Source organism: Pelobates fuscus, chromosome 2 (assembly GCF_036172605.1).
Source record: "Pelobates fuscus isolate aPelFus1 chromosome 2, aPelFus1.pri, whole genome shotgun sequence".
Lineage (NCBI taxonomy): Eukaryota > Metazoa > Chordata > Amphibia > Anura > Pelobatidae > Pelobates > Pelobates fuscus.
The window spans coordinates 165,603,983-165,622,189 of record NC_086318.1 but is presented as its reverse complement, the minus strand read 5'-3'; the positions used below and the strand labels follow the sequence as shown (position 1 = coordinate 165,622,189).

At 38.1% G+C, this 18,207-nt stretch overlaps 1 protein-coding gene across 1 annotated transcript in view; it reads left to right on the top strand.

Annotated features, from left to right (window-relative positions):
• The window catches only part of ELOVL5 (ELOVL fatty acid elongase 5), a 103,305-nt gene extending 86,594 nt beyond the window's left edge, over positions 1–16,711 (top strand). The window contains exons 5-8 of the mRNA XM_063442919.1: positions 4,643–4,814; positions 9,857–9,981; positions 10,525–10,659; positions 14,328–16,711. Of these exons, the coding sequence (XP_063298989.1) occupies positions 4,643–4,814; positions 9,857–9,981; positions 10,525–10,659; positions 14,328–14,459 (564 nt within the window). The 3' untranslated portion in view covers positions 14,460–16,711. The remainder of the gene's footprint in view (positions 1–4,642; positions 4,815–9,856; positions 9,982–10,524; positions 10,660–14,327) is intronic.
• The last annotated feature ends 1,496 nt before the right edge of the window (positions 16,712–18,207 follow it).

Here is an 18,207-nt window from a genome sequence, read left to right as displayed (position 1 = left end):
TGTTGTGTGTGAACCTCCTTCCCTCAGCCAAGGCATTGAAAATGGGTCGTGGATGGGTATTCCATCATGACAATGACCCAAAACACACAAGCAAGGCAACAATGGAGTGGCTCAATAAGAAGCACATTAAGGTCCTGGAGTGGCCTAGCCAGTCTCCAGTCCTTAATCCCATAGAAAATCTGTGGAGGGAGCTGAAGGTTTGGATTGCCTCGTAACCTAAAAGACTTGGAGAGGATCTGCAAAGAGGAGTAGAACAAAATCCGTACTGAGATGTGTGCAAACCTGGTGGCCAACTACAAGAAACGTCTGACCTCTGTGATTGCCAACAATGGTTTTGCCACCAAGTACTAAGTCGAAGGGGTCAAATACTTATTTCACTCATTGATATGCAAATCAATTTATAACTTTTTGACATGCGTTTTTCTGGATTTTTTGTTTTGTTATTCCATCTTTCATTAAAATTATAGACTGATAATTTCTTTGTTAGTGTGTAAACATTCAAATTCAGCAGGGGATCAAATTATTTTTTCCTCACAGAATATAGAGAGAGAGAGAGTATTATTTTCGTTTAGGCACTCCCTACGATCCACTACATACCATCCAAGATACCACCATTCCATGAGCTAATCTTGTACTAAGCACACAATTTCACCACGTACAGGTGTGCACGCTTCATGCAGTTTCACGACTACTCTATCACTCACGCCTGGGCCTTGTATATTGTACATATCACAATTAGAGTTTGCTTGAATCAAGACTTTTGCAGTTCCAATATGTTGTTTTTTTTGCCTCTTTCTCCAAACCTACAAATCAAGCATCTTACTTAAACCTCCTATGTTGTTACACCGCTTTATGTCTTCAAGGTCAACGACACACTATCAGATCTAATCTGATAGTTCAGTCTGATTTGGTTCAGTGAATGTGCATAGATTGATACTAGCACAATAGAAATCAACTGGAAATATATTATACTAAATTTCTGTGATGTTTGCTGGGGTTGCTGACGAATATTTTACTATATAGTAACCGTAACTTTGATCATATGTTGATTAGAAGATTCAAATGTGTTTACAGACACCCGCAGGTCAGTAGGTTGTTTCATCACTCCTAGGCTTAAGCTGTCTTTCACTGTATAGTTAGCAAACCATTTGAATGAGCGTTTTGGTTTTATATTCTGTCAGTGAAACGCTAGAGTTGAATATATGGAAAGTTAAATGCAATGACAGTTTTCAGTATACAAATAAGTTGTAGCTTTATTTATACACTAAAGACCTGTTTGCTTTTCCACATGATAAAAATTCCCCAGCACACAAAGAATTGTCTTTGTGTCTCTGTGCTGTCAGTGTGTCACTTTTGCTGTGCATGTATTATGAGATGTGGGAGATGTCTAAACGTTCTAAGCATAATCCACTCAACATTTATTTTTCCAACTGCACTTAATTATTTTTTCTGTTGTTGGGTTTTATACATGATAGTATGTATATTGTGTTTGTTTCTTCTTGGAACAACCTATGGTATTGTATTATCCTGGTCAAATACAAACAGAATTTTGCAACAAAACACTTAAGTAACATTTATGTTTATTTCTGCTTTCTATTAAATTTCTCATGTGCAGTTGCTGCAGTTTGGTCCTTAAAAGGGCAGTTTTGGCACTGTAACCACTGCACAAGTTTGGGGATGGGTAGTTATAAAGAAATTGCACCTTAGAGTTGTCAGTGCACATTTTATTTCAAAGGGTGAAATAAAAACCTTTTTCTAACATTTAACCAAAGTTATTGGGTTGTGCAAAACAGTGTAAGTATTTTGATGTTTAAAGGAACACGCCAAGCACATAACCACTACAGTATCCTGACATCGCCCCAACATGAGTAGTCAATTTGCTAATGGTTTTACTTCTTACTTGGGGTCTACCAGGCACAGCTTACTCCCTCTTGTGAGAGTTGATTTCACCAGCAGGTTTAGCGAGATTCTGATTGTCTCTAGATGACGATCCAAGCACATGGCGGACCCCAGGTAAATTGTCGAACCACTAGCAAACCATTTGACTGCTTACTCTGGCGGTTGCCAGGGCTCTCCTGGCACCATAACTAATAGAGTGTGCTGTAGTGTTTATGGTGTTGTAGTGTTGCTTTTTTTTTTTTTTTTTTTGGTTTACAAAGCATCAGCTGGACATGTGAGATATGGAGATTTTAGCCTTTATTATTATCTCTGCATAGCAGTAATAGCATAGCACTAATATGCAGATAACTTGTAATCTATGCATTTGGTAGAATTTTTATAGCTGATAGAAGAAATGCTATGCCTTGTAAAGTGAAGCCTCTTAAAGGGTACCTGCCATGCCCCAGACTACTTATTTTCTTTTGAGAGAGCCTAAAATGTAATTCATAGATTGTGCTAACAAATGTATAGAATGGGAGAAAACCTATTTAAAAATAGGTATTTCTCCTAAATCTCAGTCAAATTTTCGGCATAGACTCTATGCACATAAGTTGACTGACAAAGGAGTGCAGAAAAGACCTCCCACAGGCATGTGGCTATGGAAACTCCCCAGCCAACCCTGCTAGTGCTGGCTAGGGAGTATAGGAACGGAGTGACGTTCAAACACTGCCATGCTGGCAACAAAGGCAGCATGTTGGAATCAAACTTAACGTTTGCCCTGCTTGGGGAAGAATTCCTAAGTAGGGCAGATCACAGAAGACCGTAAGAGGAGCAAAAGATGGGCTGGAGGTGGGTACATGAAGAGTAACATCTATGAAGCGCAGAAAATGGCAACACTGAAACGGAGGTGAGTATATTGCAATATTGTACATTGAATACCCCATATAATTTTTTATACTTGATGTATTCAATGCATTTTAAAGTATGTATATTTTTCATTACAGGTTCACTTTAACGTTAGTTATTACAGTTGTTATTACGAAAAGATGACCTCATATTGCTTCCTTGATGACAAACTGTGCTTGTTGTATATGTGACTTTACACATTAATAGTGCTGTTTTCTGTAAAAATAATTTCCCTTATCCAATATTAGAGCAGCCTTCCCTGTGTAAAACACCTGATATATTCATATAGTTTTTTTTTTGTTTGTTTTATGTATTTATTTATTTTCACATTGCACATGCTGTTATCAGGTGTCCTGCTTTTATATGTTCACATTGTATCCATTAGCAGAATGCATGCACATGTTGTGTTGTCTCATGATAAGCTTCCACCCACACAGTTGACAAAAGTAGCCCTTCCCCAACAGGAAGGACAGCAGGTTGCCCCTTCATTTAGATATTATTTAATAATAATGCAAGTTGAACTTTAAGTGCTTTATGGCTCACTAAAACCTCTTTTTCCCAAAACGCAGACATTTCTTGTGATCATTTCTTTTTGATTGTTTATTGTTTATTGTCTTGAGTTTGAGTTCTGAGCAGAGTTTAACGCAGGAAATCTGCTTGTGACCTTGTTTTTTTGCTACCTTTACCATCACAGGGTAAGTAAATGAACAGGATGTCATGGCAATCATAGCACGCTTTAAAGAGGGTATGCTGTTTCTCTCAAGTTAGCACCACTCAAACTTTTTTCTTTGATTTTCTTTTAAATTATAATAAAATAACATGATAATCCAGTTAAGACACAGCAAATCCAGGGCAAACATTGAACATGAAAAGAAGAAATAGAAATGTTTTTGGTTATTCAATGTAGTCCAAATGGCAAAACTATTTGCTGCTGTGTGGGGCCACTCGAACTGCAAAATCTGGGCATTATTCGTGGAATTAAACAGTGCTCGGATTTTTGTTTACCGCCTTGAGAAATTAAACACCCTGGCTGTTTAATTTCTCCTTTTCTCTCCATGCTTTCTCTATGCTGACTGCCAAGTGCAAAGGACGAATGATTGACTGAGAAACCAGATGGAGGCATGTTTTTGCAGGGTAAAAATGTGTTGATATCTACATTTAATTGTTTTTGTCATACATTTTTATTTCTACATTTAATTTTATTTCTATTAAAAAAAAAATTATTCATCACAAATACATATTTGGGACACTCGTAGCACCAAAAAAGTTGAATCAGTTTGTGTATCCCTGCATTATCACTGATCAATTCTCTGCTTTTTATTAGGTAAATCACATTTGTTCTTTTTATGCAGGCCTAGCCACACTTCCCTTTACTGGTCCAGCCACGTAGGAAAAAAATGCTTTATTTTCAACCACATCTTCCAGCACAGTGTACTTTAGAACTTCTGTTCTGGTTAGAGCAGCGATAATGTCACTGCTTTGGGGAACTGGGAAACCCACCAGTTATACGACGTTACCTATAATAGACAATCTATGGTGAGATATCATATCAAGAGACCAACACAATTAATGTTTACATAGAAACCATTGGTATAAATTAAAATGATGTTTTCATTTATTCATTCATGAGAAGAACATTTATAGGGTTAAATGCATGGTGTCTAATACTGCTTGCTTTACGGATGCACTTGTTAATATAGATATATATTTTTTGTTTTCTACAAGACTACTGAAGGAAAGTGTAAATCTTTCACACGTTATAAACTAACCATTTATTTTGTGTCAGTGTTATTTTACAAGCAGGAGATTTATATCTTTGTACTGCCTATGGGAATAATTGTCACTGTTCATTTTGTAGATAATCCGTGTTCTGTGGTGGTATTACTTCTCGAAACTCATCGAATTCATGGACACCTTCTTCTTCATCCTTCGGAAAAACAACCACCAAATGACCGTCCTACATGTCTATCATCATGCTTCCATGCTGAATATTTGGTGGTTTGTCATGAACTGGGTTCCTTGTGGACACTGTAAGTGCATGTATTTAAATGCATTGTAGAATACACTGGAACAGCCTTTTAGAAGTCTGACTACAGTTGCTCTTTTATTTGATTGAATAAAGCTTACCAGACTGGTCATGTATTTAATACATGCATTGGTGTATTGGGGCATATCATGTTACAACTTATTTATTTATTTTAAAGGGGCACTCTAACCAAAATAACAATTAATCACAGCTCACAGTCCAGCTTCAGATACCTACATCTTCATTAGTGACCTTCATTTGGACAGATTTGGTTAGCTGAGAACATCAGATGGTGCTCACAGCATATGAATTCCATCGAACAAGGGATTAAATTACTATTTCGAAGCTGGATTTTCCAAACAAACATTAGTCATGCACTCTTCAAAAAATATTGTTGTGTTATTTTATATAGCAGGAACCACACAAATAGGAACCGTTTGTGTCAATTCTATGCACTAAATAATACAACACTATTATCTTTGAAGAGTGTGGGGCCATTCTTTTTGTTTTGAAGATCGAGATTAGATCTCCTCGGGGGAGACGAAAGGGAAATTTACTCGCCATTCTCCCACGGTGGTCTTGTTGCAGCTGCCCCAACTCCATGGTTGATATTCTTAATCTTGATGATCTAAGCCAAGCATGTCAAACTCAAAGTCCGAATCGGGCCACATAAATAAGGTTTAAGTTTATGTGGGCCGAAAAAAAAAATACCGTAAATTTTCATAGAAACGTAGGTTTATTTTAAAAAGTACAGTATAAAAAAAAAAAAAAACAGCGTCCCCCTCTACTAAACCACAGGATCCCCCTCTACTAAATCCCAGCCTCCCCCTCTACTAAACCACAGCACCCCCTCTACCACCCTGTGCCAAATCTGATCCTCCCACTGACACACACACATATTCACTGACAGACACAGACACACTGACACACACATACTCACTGACAGACACAAATACTTGCTGACAGACACACACACACTCACTGACAGACAGACACACACATACTCACTGACAGAGACAGACACACACACACATACAGACACGCTGACCGACACACACACACATACTCACAGACAGACACATACAGACACACTGACAGACACACATACTCACTGACAGACACACACACACAGACACATTGACATACACACACATACTCACTGACAGACACACATACTTGCTGACAGACACACTCACTGACAGACAGACACACACAGACAGACATACACACATACTCACTGACAGGCACAGACACAGACAGACACACACATACTTGCTGACAGACACACACATAGTCACTGACAGACAGACAGACACACACACTGACAGACACACACATACTTGCTGACAGACACACACACACATAGTTACATAGTTACATAGCTGAAAAGAGACTTGCGTCCATCAAGTTCAGCCTTCCTCACATATGCTTTTGCTGTTGATTCAAAAGAAGGCAAAAAACCCAGTCTGAAGCGCTTCCAATTTTGCAACAAACTAGGAAAAAATTTCTTCTTGACCCCAAAATAGCAGTCAGATGTCTCCTTGGATCAAGCAGCTATTGCCCCACTAATTAGAAATTATATCCCTGTATGTTATGTTTTTGCAAGTATTTATCCAATTGCAGTTTAAACATCTGTATAGACTCTGACAAAACCACCTCTTCAGGCAAAGAATTCCATATCCTTATTGCTCTTACTGTAAAAAAACCTTTTCTTTGCCTGTGCACACACACACACACATTTACACATTCTTGCACACATATACTTTTATTTATTGCTCCTTACCTTGTGGAGCCGATGTGGGGCATCTCCCTGGGGTCCTTCCTGCTCCTCACTGCTCCAAATGGTGCCCTTACACATTTGTATGCTCCCACACATTATATTGTGACGAGCAACTGACCTTGTGGACTGACATTATTCTCAGGAAATACCGGAATAATACCACCATTTGATCCCTATATAACACCGATCCAAAAAGATCATCCCCTGTAATCCTATTGTATCATCTCATAGATGGACAATATTTAAACCATCACTCTATTAAGAGATAATGACGAATTGAGCGCATATTATTACACATAAATAATATATATTCTCAATTATGAGACACACTAATCATCCCTTATTTGCTATATGGCATAACCTTTTTTGACACTACTCTGATATGCTCTTAATTTCAGTGACGAATTTGAGAACCAAATGTACACAAGAATTCCGGCATGTTCGTGTCTTCAAATCAAACCAACAATTTTGATTCTACTGAGCCACCATAGCTTCTCATTCCCTGACAGCCGAAACTCGACCAATCAGCTGCCGGGGCGGGATTTATAAACTCCACCATTGGAGGGAGTCATTTCCCCCTGACGAGCCCCTAAACAGGGCGAAACGCGCGTCGGGTTCCTCCGACATTATTCTATACTATGCTACATACCCAACTGCTCCTGAGACTAACTCCAAATAAACTCTCTATTTGTTTGGGATACCGACCAAGGCATCAGGGCACTTGGGCCAGCGGAAAAAACAGTGCAGAATAATTGATTGACCGACTGATGGTCTTCACATATTATTTAAATTACTTTACTACTGCTACTTCTATCACGAATTTACTTCACTCACTAGCAAATCACCTTTACTCTTGCTTTACTATAACCAGGTGCCCTTGAAGGCATCTTTCTTTCTCCTCTTTAAAACCTCCACGATTAGCTGTAGGAGAAAATCTGACGAAAGTAATTGGGCTGCCCGCCTAGCCGCAAAACGGCATATGACTGTTATTGGTATCCGTAACGGCAGGCACTAACTTAAGAGGCAACCTAGCAAGGGATACGGCACACCGACCAGACTAAACATCTGATCACTTTCCAGTGCCTACTCCCCGCTATTTGCCCATTACGAGAGAAACACCCGTCAGCACTAAAGCGGTTACCTAATCTATAGATCTCTCCGAACTGGGAGACTACGATACCTCTTGTGCTGGCCAATTGAGTGTTATTAACATCTCCTAAACACCGCTTAGTTACGGGAAACCTGGCATACTACTTGTAATCACTTATGGAAATTATGTAAGCGATCTACTTCTTACCATTCTGATTACAGCAGCAGCCAAATCTCTCCTCTACTCTCTAGGTGAGACGACCCCATCTCTAGAGAGAATAATAACTAAGCATTCTCCTCTAATAGCCTCTTATGGCCTAGAACGACAAGCTAATCCTTAGAGGTTAATGGGAAAGAAAGTAACCACATAATTGTGCTCTGGGAGAAAATTGTCTTATCCGGAACACATGTTGACAAAATAAATGTGGCTACGAATGCATTGTGTTATACAGGGTGATTTGACATCTGTAATCATTTACCCAAAACACATGGTGATAGAGTAACTTGGTTTAAAGCGTATTACGCTACACATGGCGACTTGTACATGTGTATCCATTTTAATTGAAGTACTAGAAAGTAGCGATATATATGTTCTCGGGCAAGGTCTGTTGATACACTACCTCATCCGGAACTTATATTGATACATATACTTGGTCACAAGTGCATTATGCTAAACTTGGTTATTTTGACACTTGTATCCATCTGAAGTACAGTAAAATAAGTTACTCCACGAGTAGACCCATACTATAGGAATAACGATATCTGTACGCACAGAGTTGGACTATCATACAACCTGTGTCCACATTTTATGTTGTGTCTTTTCCCTCTATGTTTACCCCCCTACCTACACACCCCGATTTTTCTTGTGATAGTAAGTCTGGACGCTAGCCAAGAGCTAACCAGCATACTACTGAGACTTAAAATTGGTGACTGTTTACGTTAGGATCGTCTATCTCCCTATTAAAGTATAAAGTTTTTAACGCTTTTTCAGTACACCTAACTCTTTTGGGTGTTTTACCCTAAGAATATTTTGGTTCCCAACAAATTAGGAAGATCTTTTCTGTAACTAACATCCCTATATTAGGAACATCATAAGGACAACTTTTTCTCCCTTTGCACTCTATACCTTGAGGGTTACCCCCTCCCTGTCCGGCCACACTTGATAATCTCATGGGCCAACCCACTTCTTTATCACTGCTCCCTTGCGCGGTTTAGTGATGCTGGGTGCCGGAATATGACGCCATATTCTGGCGCCCGGCTTCACTTCAGATGGCACGCGCGAGGGAGCAGTGAGGGGCAGGAACACTGAGCTCCCTCACTGGCCCTCCTCCCCGGCCGGGTAAGTGTTAGCAGAGTAGGCACCTGCAATGTGGGGAAATCAGGTGCCTACTCTGCTATAACACCAGTTTGTACTCGTGGCTTGCCGGGCCGCAAAGATGGTCCTTGTGGGCCTCATGCAGCCCGCGCTGCGAGTTTGACATGCTTGATCTTAGCCAATCCAATGCTTTCCTGTAGGAAAGCGTTGAAAAGCTATTGCGCATTTGTGGCAAAACACAATGATGCGCCAATCAGCATCTCCTTTAGAGACATGCATTGTATCAGTGCATCTCTATGGGGGTCGTTCAGCACTTCCATGCAGAACGTGGAGATGCTGAACACTAGTGTTGCACAGTGTGACACAGAAAGCTTCTCTAATGGTCGTCAAAGTTACTGTCACTAGAGGTGTAACTAGCCAGCAATGTTAACACTGCCTTTTCTCTGAAAAGGCATTGTTTACAGTGCTAAGGCTGCAGGGTCTGACTATACTCACCAGAACAACTACATTGGGCTGTTGTGGTTCTGGTGACTATAGTGTCTCTTTATATAGGAATATATGCTTCAAGAAAATAAAGTGACTAAAAATTTTGTTTTTAAATCCAAACAATTACATATTTATACAAAAGGTTAAGTTAGAAATGTATAATTGTAAAATGTCATTATAGTAACATTATGAAAAAAAATTCTAAGCAATTCAATCATATAACTGTAATTAATATAAGTTACTATAAACACAATTATGCATTAAGTCATTGCAGTTAAATATTGCTATCCCTGTGCCTTCCTGTGACCAGCTTGTCAATAATATGATGCTGTTTTCCGACTAAACCAATTTGCTCTCATTCTCCCTTTCCTTTCAGCCTACTTTGGTGCCACTCTTAATAGCTTTATCCATGTATTGATGTATTCCTACTATGGACTGTCAGCTATTCCAGCCATTCGCCCTTACCTGTGGTGGAAGAAATACATCACCCAGTGCCAGCTGGTGAGCCCTTCATTCAGCCCTCCCTTGGCAGACAGAAAAGTCATTTATTCATGTATACCCAATGGACAAGGTTTCACAGCCTTTCTTGTCCAATAAGTCTGAAGACAGATTTCCTACTCTCTTGCAAACTGGTATTATTTTTCAAATGCTTCTTTCTTATGCCAGTTAGCTAGTTCAGTGACACAGAATCAAGATCAGACAAGAATCTGCAGGTTTAAACGCTTACTGTTTTCTGTGACTGCTGTGTGCTTACTTTTAGTTCTGTAATGATCATTTTATAAAATATCACACTAATTTATTTATTTATGGCAATTGTTTGCAACTTAGATGTCAGTGAGACAGAATGGGTTTACACTTTGGCCAGCCATCCATTTTATTCAAATCTATATTTAAAGGGTTACTCTATGTACTACAACCACTAATCAACCAGTTGCTGTGTCCTGCATGCAATATATATCACACAGCAGTTGGCCTTTTAACTTCCACTAACTGCAGCCAGTTTCCCGTGTTCTGCTTCCTCTAAATTTTCAATTTTTTCTGCAGACTCAGTTTGTCCTTACTATGACTCAAACTAGCTGTGCAATGGTTTGGCGCTGTGCATTCCCAATGGGGTGGCTGTATTTCCAGAACTGTTACATGGTCTCCCTCATTATCCTGTTTGGCAACTTCTACATTAAGGTAAAGTATTACTTTTTATGTTAAAGTGGTTCAGCTAAGAAGAGAGTCACACATCTTTCTGCACTCAGTGATTTAATCACTTTAGCAGCCAGTAGTGAATTTAAAACTAAAGCTAAGATAGCTCATTTTAGGTAGTTCTTCAACTCAACTATAGTCCCAACGTCGCTATTCTAGCTTGTCTTTTACATTTTGGTGTTCAATTCACCTCCATTAACTGGTTTTTGTTTTGTTTTGTTTTGTAAATAACCATTTTTGCAGTTCTGTCACGTGTTTATAAATATCTAATCTGCTTTTATATAGCTCCCTGTGTCTGAATCTCTTTTTTTCCGAGCACTTTAGTTTTCATGAAATACATAGACTCTTTAGATCTGGAACAAGAAAGAAAATATAATACATGTAAATAGTGGCAGTATATGCATTAACATGTAGGAGGAAAAAGGTAAACCAAATTTAACATAGAACATAACAGTGCCGCTTTAAGTACATGACACCCGATGATTTGAAAGTACAATTACAGGTTCAATTACAGGTTCTCACAGAGGTCTTCTGTAGAGTAACGTTTGAGTCCCTCCTCCAGGCAGTATGCTGATCAAGATGGTTTTGTATAACTGAAAAGGGCAACAGTAATATATTTTCTACTGCTGTTGTTTTGTCACATATCCAGGCACTTGGCATTCATGATTTAGAACTTATAACACATGTAAATTGAAATTATTGTGAAGACTGTAAATCAGTGCAGCATTCAGTACATTGGGTCCCTCCAGGTGCCTATGCTGCATCCAGTCTTCTCGAGCAAGAGACGCCAGATGTTGATGTAGGAATTCATTCATTGGCTGAGGGCATCAGCTGAACACTGTCAGCCATTGAATGAGTGGAGTCCATTCCTATATTGAACAGAACTGACAATCCATTTCTCAATCTCTTGGAAAACTGGATGCAGCGAGGACACCTGGAGGCACCCAGTAAACTGTCTAACCTGTTTGAACATATGCTGCCCCAGGAGTTGCCTGGGCTAATTCTAGCTGTCAAAATGATTCAATAATTAAATCTATTTTAGTCTGGAGGCCATGTGTGGGAATTAAGGCCCCTTGAAGGTATGGAAAATGCTAAATGAAATATTGTTTCTCAGAACTAACACTGCAGGGCAGCCTCTGCAGCATCTATGCCCCAGAATCCCTTCATTAAGATTAAGTGATTTTGTTACTTAGACTGTCCCTTTAATTCCTGTAGTAACAAAGTATTACAAAGTAACACATAGATGACTTTGTGACAAAAAACAAGTTAACAAGATACTCAAGACTGAACCTGACATAACACTTTTAAGGCATTTTTTTAATTAATGCAATAAAAAAGATACAATTAATGGAAAAGGTACTTTTCGTTTTTTCCCGAATTTCCCCTATTTTCTTAAGTGTGTACAGGGCCTAGGAATGGCTGAAATTTCACAGCAATGGTTTATGAATTAAAGTAGTTAAATTAAAGTTTTATTCATGCAGACATGAACATGTCTGTTCATGTCTGTTTCTCTTAGCTTTTAGAATAGCATTTTCCATAAATGAAGCAGTTTATGCACGCAAAGAACTTGAAAGGACAGTATAGCTCCCCTAGTATCCCTCACAGTGGGAGGATGGAATCCGAGCTGTAGCGCTATCTGGAAATTGCTGCCACCATTATGAACAGGATGAAAGGATATCGGGATAGATTTCTCCCAGAGTGTCCCTTTAAACTCTATTAGCTATTACTTTGCATGGCCTACACCTGTGAAAAAATCTCATCCAGCTGTGCTGAACAAATGAAATGAGTAAACACAGAATAGTCGGTGGCGCAATCTACATGCAATAATAAAAGTGCAAGTGCAGAATATATATGTGTATTACGATCAATATGAAATATATATATATCCCAATCAGGTTTCATTCCACAGATTACTGCAAGAAATTAACTTCATATAGGGTAGTGCAGTCACAACTTAAGTGTAAAATATGTTGTATATAATATATTCACATCCCACTCAGATTTTTCAGAGCCTATGCAAAGACTGGCTCAGGTACAATAGAAACACAACACATTTCGACCTTTCCTAGGTCTTCCTCAGATGTAGTTTGTGTCTCTGTAGATTCCGCTTGGTTTATAAACCCTTTTTAATTGAATATAATCCAATTCACATGAAGAGGACACTACCCTTATTCCATATATGGTCCGAACCAGATGTATAACCTGCCACCTCCAATATGGAGGACCATCCGGTTCAGACCATCATGCCTCACCATATCAATCATCCCAATGATATCAGTCTATTATGTTGTTATGCATCTTTTGTGTGTATCCATTATGGCTGAGAGCGCACTTCCTATGACGCGCTTCCGCCAACGTAAAAAATGGTGGAGCGTTAACTTGCTGTGGCGCACTTCCGCCAATATTGTCAGAGTGCGTTCTTTGGATAGTAGCGATGTGAACGGGGTAAATCAGCATATATATCCTGTGTGAGAGGGCTGGAAGTTATACTTTCTGTCCTCTTGCATAGAATTCCTCAGTTCATTAGTGTCTTATGGCAATATATCTTACAGGGGGGTTAGACTTCAGACGCCATGTTTTTGGTGGATATGAATAAAAAGTGACATAGAAAATGGTGTTAACTTTCAGGACATGATATCTGATAAATATCAAGCTATTACCAATATTTATATTAATAAATATATAAAATACAAAAATAATTCATAAGATACATAGAATTATATAAAAAAAACAGGATTATATAAAAAAAAAATAACAACATGTAATTGTGATACAATAATAATTATTGTGATACAATAATTATAGGTATTTCAAATATAGTTGCTGATTTTAAAGTCTATATTAAACCCCATGGGGATATGGTCTCCATTTCAAATATCCACCTCATTTCGGTTTTATTTATTTTGTATATGATCCGCCCCTTCCAACATGTATCTACCTTTTGTATTCCAATAAAATGAAAATATTTAATATCCCCATTATGAACCTGGGCAAAGTGAGCAGACACTGAGTAATTAACTACTTTCTTATTTATATTTCAAATGAATGAAATACCTGTTAATCACTGGATAAACAAATCATGTGATTTGCTAAACGAATCGATTAGTTCATCCAGCGATTAACAGGCATTTGACTTTTTGTTTCACTGCATCTCAATGGGATTTGTGTATAAGTTTAGCATTTCCTGCTTGTTAATTGAACTTTTATCACACACAGAAGGCTGTTGCTGGCTCTAGTAGTCTATGAATAGAGCAGGAGGTAAACATTCTAGATTAATCAGAATGTGCAATATGATAAGCTAAAAAAGAAAAGAAAAAGTAGTCTCTTTGTCAAAAAGTTTGAAAGGAGACTGTGTGAGTTTCAGCCAGATGTGGTGTGGCTAGAGATGCATAAACAAAATTAATTTACCCATAAATGGCAGATAATTGAGCATTGAGAATGTAGGGACATGATGTATGCACTAAAACTACTTCATTAAGCTAAAGTTGTTGTGGTGCTTAGTGTCCCTCTATTAAGATTACTGATGACAATACTCTTGTAAACTGTACTAACAGCTTGTAACCTAGAATAATATATAGATATGTATACTGTATATCTTCACAATCTATATTTGTTCTCCATGACTGATGTGTTATTCTGTTTCTTTCCTGAAGACTTACAACAAGAAAACCCATTCTCGAAGGAAAGATTACCAGAATGGGTCTGTTAGTGCAGTGAATGGGCACACAAACAGCTTTTCTTCCCTGGAGAACAATGTGAAGCAGCGTAAACAAAGAATGGATTGAAGGGAAAGCCAAGTCACCATTCAAGTGCACCAGATGCTACAACATCAAATTTCAAGCACAGCGTAAACTGTGTGCTGACAGCTACTGTAACTATTCCTGATTAAAATAATGTTATTAACAGCTCTAGCCCTTATAGAAATGTTGTAGAGCCATTAAAAAGTAGGTTACCCAACTAGCAGAACTTAATGGTTCTTCTCACAGCTCAGCCATCTTGTATTACTAATGACCTAGCAGCAGAACAAAGTAACAACAGGTCCCTTCCCGCAACACAAATATTAATTCATTGCCTGTAGATTATAGAATACCAAGTGGGGACAGTTGTCTACGGGTGACAGACAGGAGGGGGGGTGCACACAGCACTCCCATGCTGTCTGCCTCTTTGTGGAATGATCACGTAGTACCTGGGTATATAATTTTATTATCCTCTACATGGGTCTAAAAGGAAGGGAGCTGCAACACGTGTACTGGCACTGGCGACTGAGTTATATGCTTCCCGCACCTGCTGCCTGGTAACAGGCACCTGCTGAGGGGGAAGCAGGAAGGAGTCACTGCATTTCTACCACTAGACACCAGGGACTGTAATTCGAACCTTCGCACCTCCCCCCCAGGGGGGCCCATAAAGGGATACTTTTGTGATTATGTTTCTGTATGTGTGAATGCATGTCTTTTTTTGTGTATCTGACTGTGTGTCTGTGTTTTGTATGTGGATGAATGTATGATTGCATGTCTGTGCTTTTATGCATGTCACTGTGTTTTTGTAGGAGAATAAAAAAAAGGGTAAGAAGTAAGGGGATGTAGAGATGAGGTTGGAAGGGGGCTAAGAAACACATTAGGTGAAATGGAGGGTTAAGAGAAACACACAAAAAGAATAGACACAAAGGAATGAGTGAGTAGGGAACATCACACAAAACTGTAAAATGGTGGGGGGAGGTGCCAAGAGATCTAGGTACGCCTACGTCTGTACAAAATATCAATTTGCCACGTTATCTCATCGTGATCCTTTTTAAAGCTGTTAAGTTGAGGTAACCGTCTTATAATTCATACTTAGTTTATAATTCATACTTAGTTTATATCAAGTTTTAAACCATTCAATTCTTTCTTATTTATTTTCAGTATAAATAGTTTTTTTTTCGTTTTGTTTTTTAATTCTGGTGTCTACATTCTGACAACTCTGTTAGAGTATACTGTTGAGCCGATTAACGCAACTCACGCGCAGTACAAATTGTAATGTGAGTGGGCTTTAAAACTCACAAGAGGTGCTGCAGGGAATGGGCTTGTCATGCCCTTTTTTCAGAAGACACCATTGGTTTCAATAAACCACAGGCATTCCTTTAGCATCTAAATCCCTAGTTATGCTTAGTGTAACTAGTATATTTTTAGGAATCCTCAATACATTCACTGCTGCTAATCTCCTCTCCTCTTAGTGTCAGAAAGGCCAACAGCTAATATTATAGCCCTCTAAAGCACTGAGTGGGTTGATGATTCAGTAACTGTGCTCATGTCACCCCTGCTGTAGACTGTGGATAAAAGTATTATTGTAGTAACACTGCTGTTGCCTTACTAGTTAATATGATAGGTGCTGAATAGCAATTTATAGATTCCAAGTACTACTCATTTTTCTAACACAGGATGCCCGAATGTTTGTAGGTGTCATTTGTATTGTATAGTTATCAATGGTTATATAAACATGCCTTAATAAGACAACAGTTAAAACCCAGAGCCCAAAGGTTGCTACAGGTTAGACTAAGGCTTGGGCACATCAGCTCTTTGCTTTTATTGAACTGTGGCTGTCATGTGACTTGCTAACTTTTGCCAACTGTAGTCCAACAATAGCAGAATTCCTGGTTTTGCCCAGCCGTGGGTTAATAAACAATGACCACTCAGCGTCTTAGCTGTTATTTGTTTTTATTACTTTTCATTTTTTATTTTCATACATTTAAAAGTGGTGGTTAAAGACTGCAACAAAAAAAGATTAAATTACTTGCTTAATAAAAGCTTTTGTATTATTTAATTTCAATTGAAAGTGTGCCTACAAGCCATTGGGAATAACCTGCTAATGTTTTTATATAGAGATATTTAGATATATAGCATATCCAAGTTTAGTGTTCTGTTTAGTCTTTGCTTAAACAGCAAATTCAGTTTAATTGATGTAAAGGTATTTGCACTCAAGGGTAGCTTATGACCTACAGCATACAGGTAAGTCCATAGATGCTATATGGATCAACAAGGCATTGCAAACTTTAAAAAGAAAACGTCCAACAGTAACACTGGGGTTTATTTAACTCTATCCATGTTTGATAGACCATCACAAAATACCCTAGAAAAGACTGTTTCAAGCACTGAAAGATATGTTTCATTTAAAACACTGTCTCCCCCTAATGGCCACAAAAGGCAATGCATAATTTCTTATGTAGTTTCTAAGATGTAATCTGTTAAACCTGCCGTCTTCATACATTGTTGAATATTCACCTCAAGCAATTGTCTATGTACTGTAACAGTATATTTTGACTTTGTTTATTTTTTTAATATAAGGGTTCATACATCTCAAGTGGTCCAGCATAGCTTGGTCAACTCGATTCCACTTTTATATAATTACCTGTGTGTTTTACAAAACCACCCGTTTTGCATTTTTATTTTTATTGTTTTAACCCCGGTGGCCATCTTTGAGTCATGGCACACATCAAATGTTGGTTACGCAGATGTTTACAGAAAATTTGATATCTTAGCTCAGGATAATCCTAGCTCTGTAGACCAAACAATCTATACCACATTACAAGGTACATATACACGCATTTTGTGAATTCTTGTTCTTTAGACTTGTAAATTAATACCCAATGCATTTATTATTAGTAGCATTTACACAGCAGCAACATACTCCACCGCACTTTACAATTATAGAAAGGGGATATTTGAAGAAGGCCCTGCTCAAACAAGTTTACAATCTATGAGGATTTTAGATAGGTTATATATCAGGTATTTTTCCCAGTGATATTTACTGATGAGGTGGTCTGTTTGGCAGTGACATTACCACTGCTTACATAATTACTGTAAAATACTGTTCATTATTATTATTTGTTATGCTTATATTATATCATTACATCTGGTTATTTCTGAAAGTGCATTAATAAAATAGGGTTTTCTCCAGATTTATACATAGTGCTGTATTAAATGGAATCTCAAACATTATATTTTTACCGTAGAATGAGGACTTCTATTAGTGGAAATTTTAGGTTCCTATCTGATAATGCAACCGGGATATTCAACCTGAAAATTAAGGGAAATGTTAAAAAAATTATACTTTCTAGTCTCCTAAAAAAGAAGAAAGAAAGAGAAACGTCAGTCCTGAAATGTTCTTCATGCACCGTATACTTACCCAGGTACCAACTACCAAAAATTCAGTTTTTAATGAGATGAGTTTCAGTCTCAGACCTAGAATTTTAGGACTGAAACTAGAACTCTCACTTTCCATTATAAACTGACTCTAAAAGTGGAACTTTCATCAATCTTAAACATTAAATTAGGACTTTAGTCAAAGGAACAAGAATGTGCAAAATGTTTAACTATGTACATGTCCATTGCAAAGAATGCTATAGATTAGTTTTGATCCAAGGAGCTGGGACCATTCTGAGATGAAATATTGAGGTTTCCGTAAACGTCTGTTCAACCAAAATATGTTGTGAGCCATGACAGAAAGATGGTTGCCGTTTTTAAACTAAGTGAAATATAAATAAAACACTTGTGATTTTGC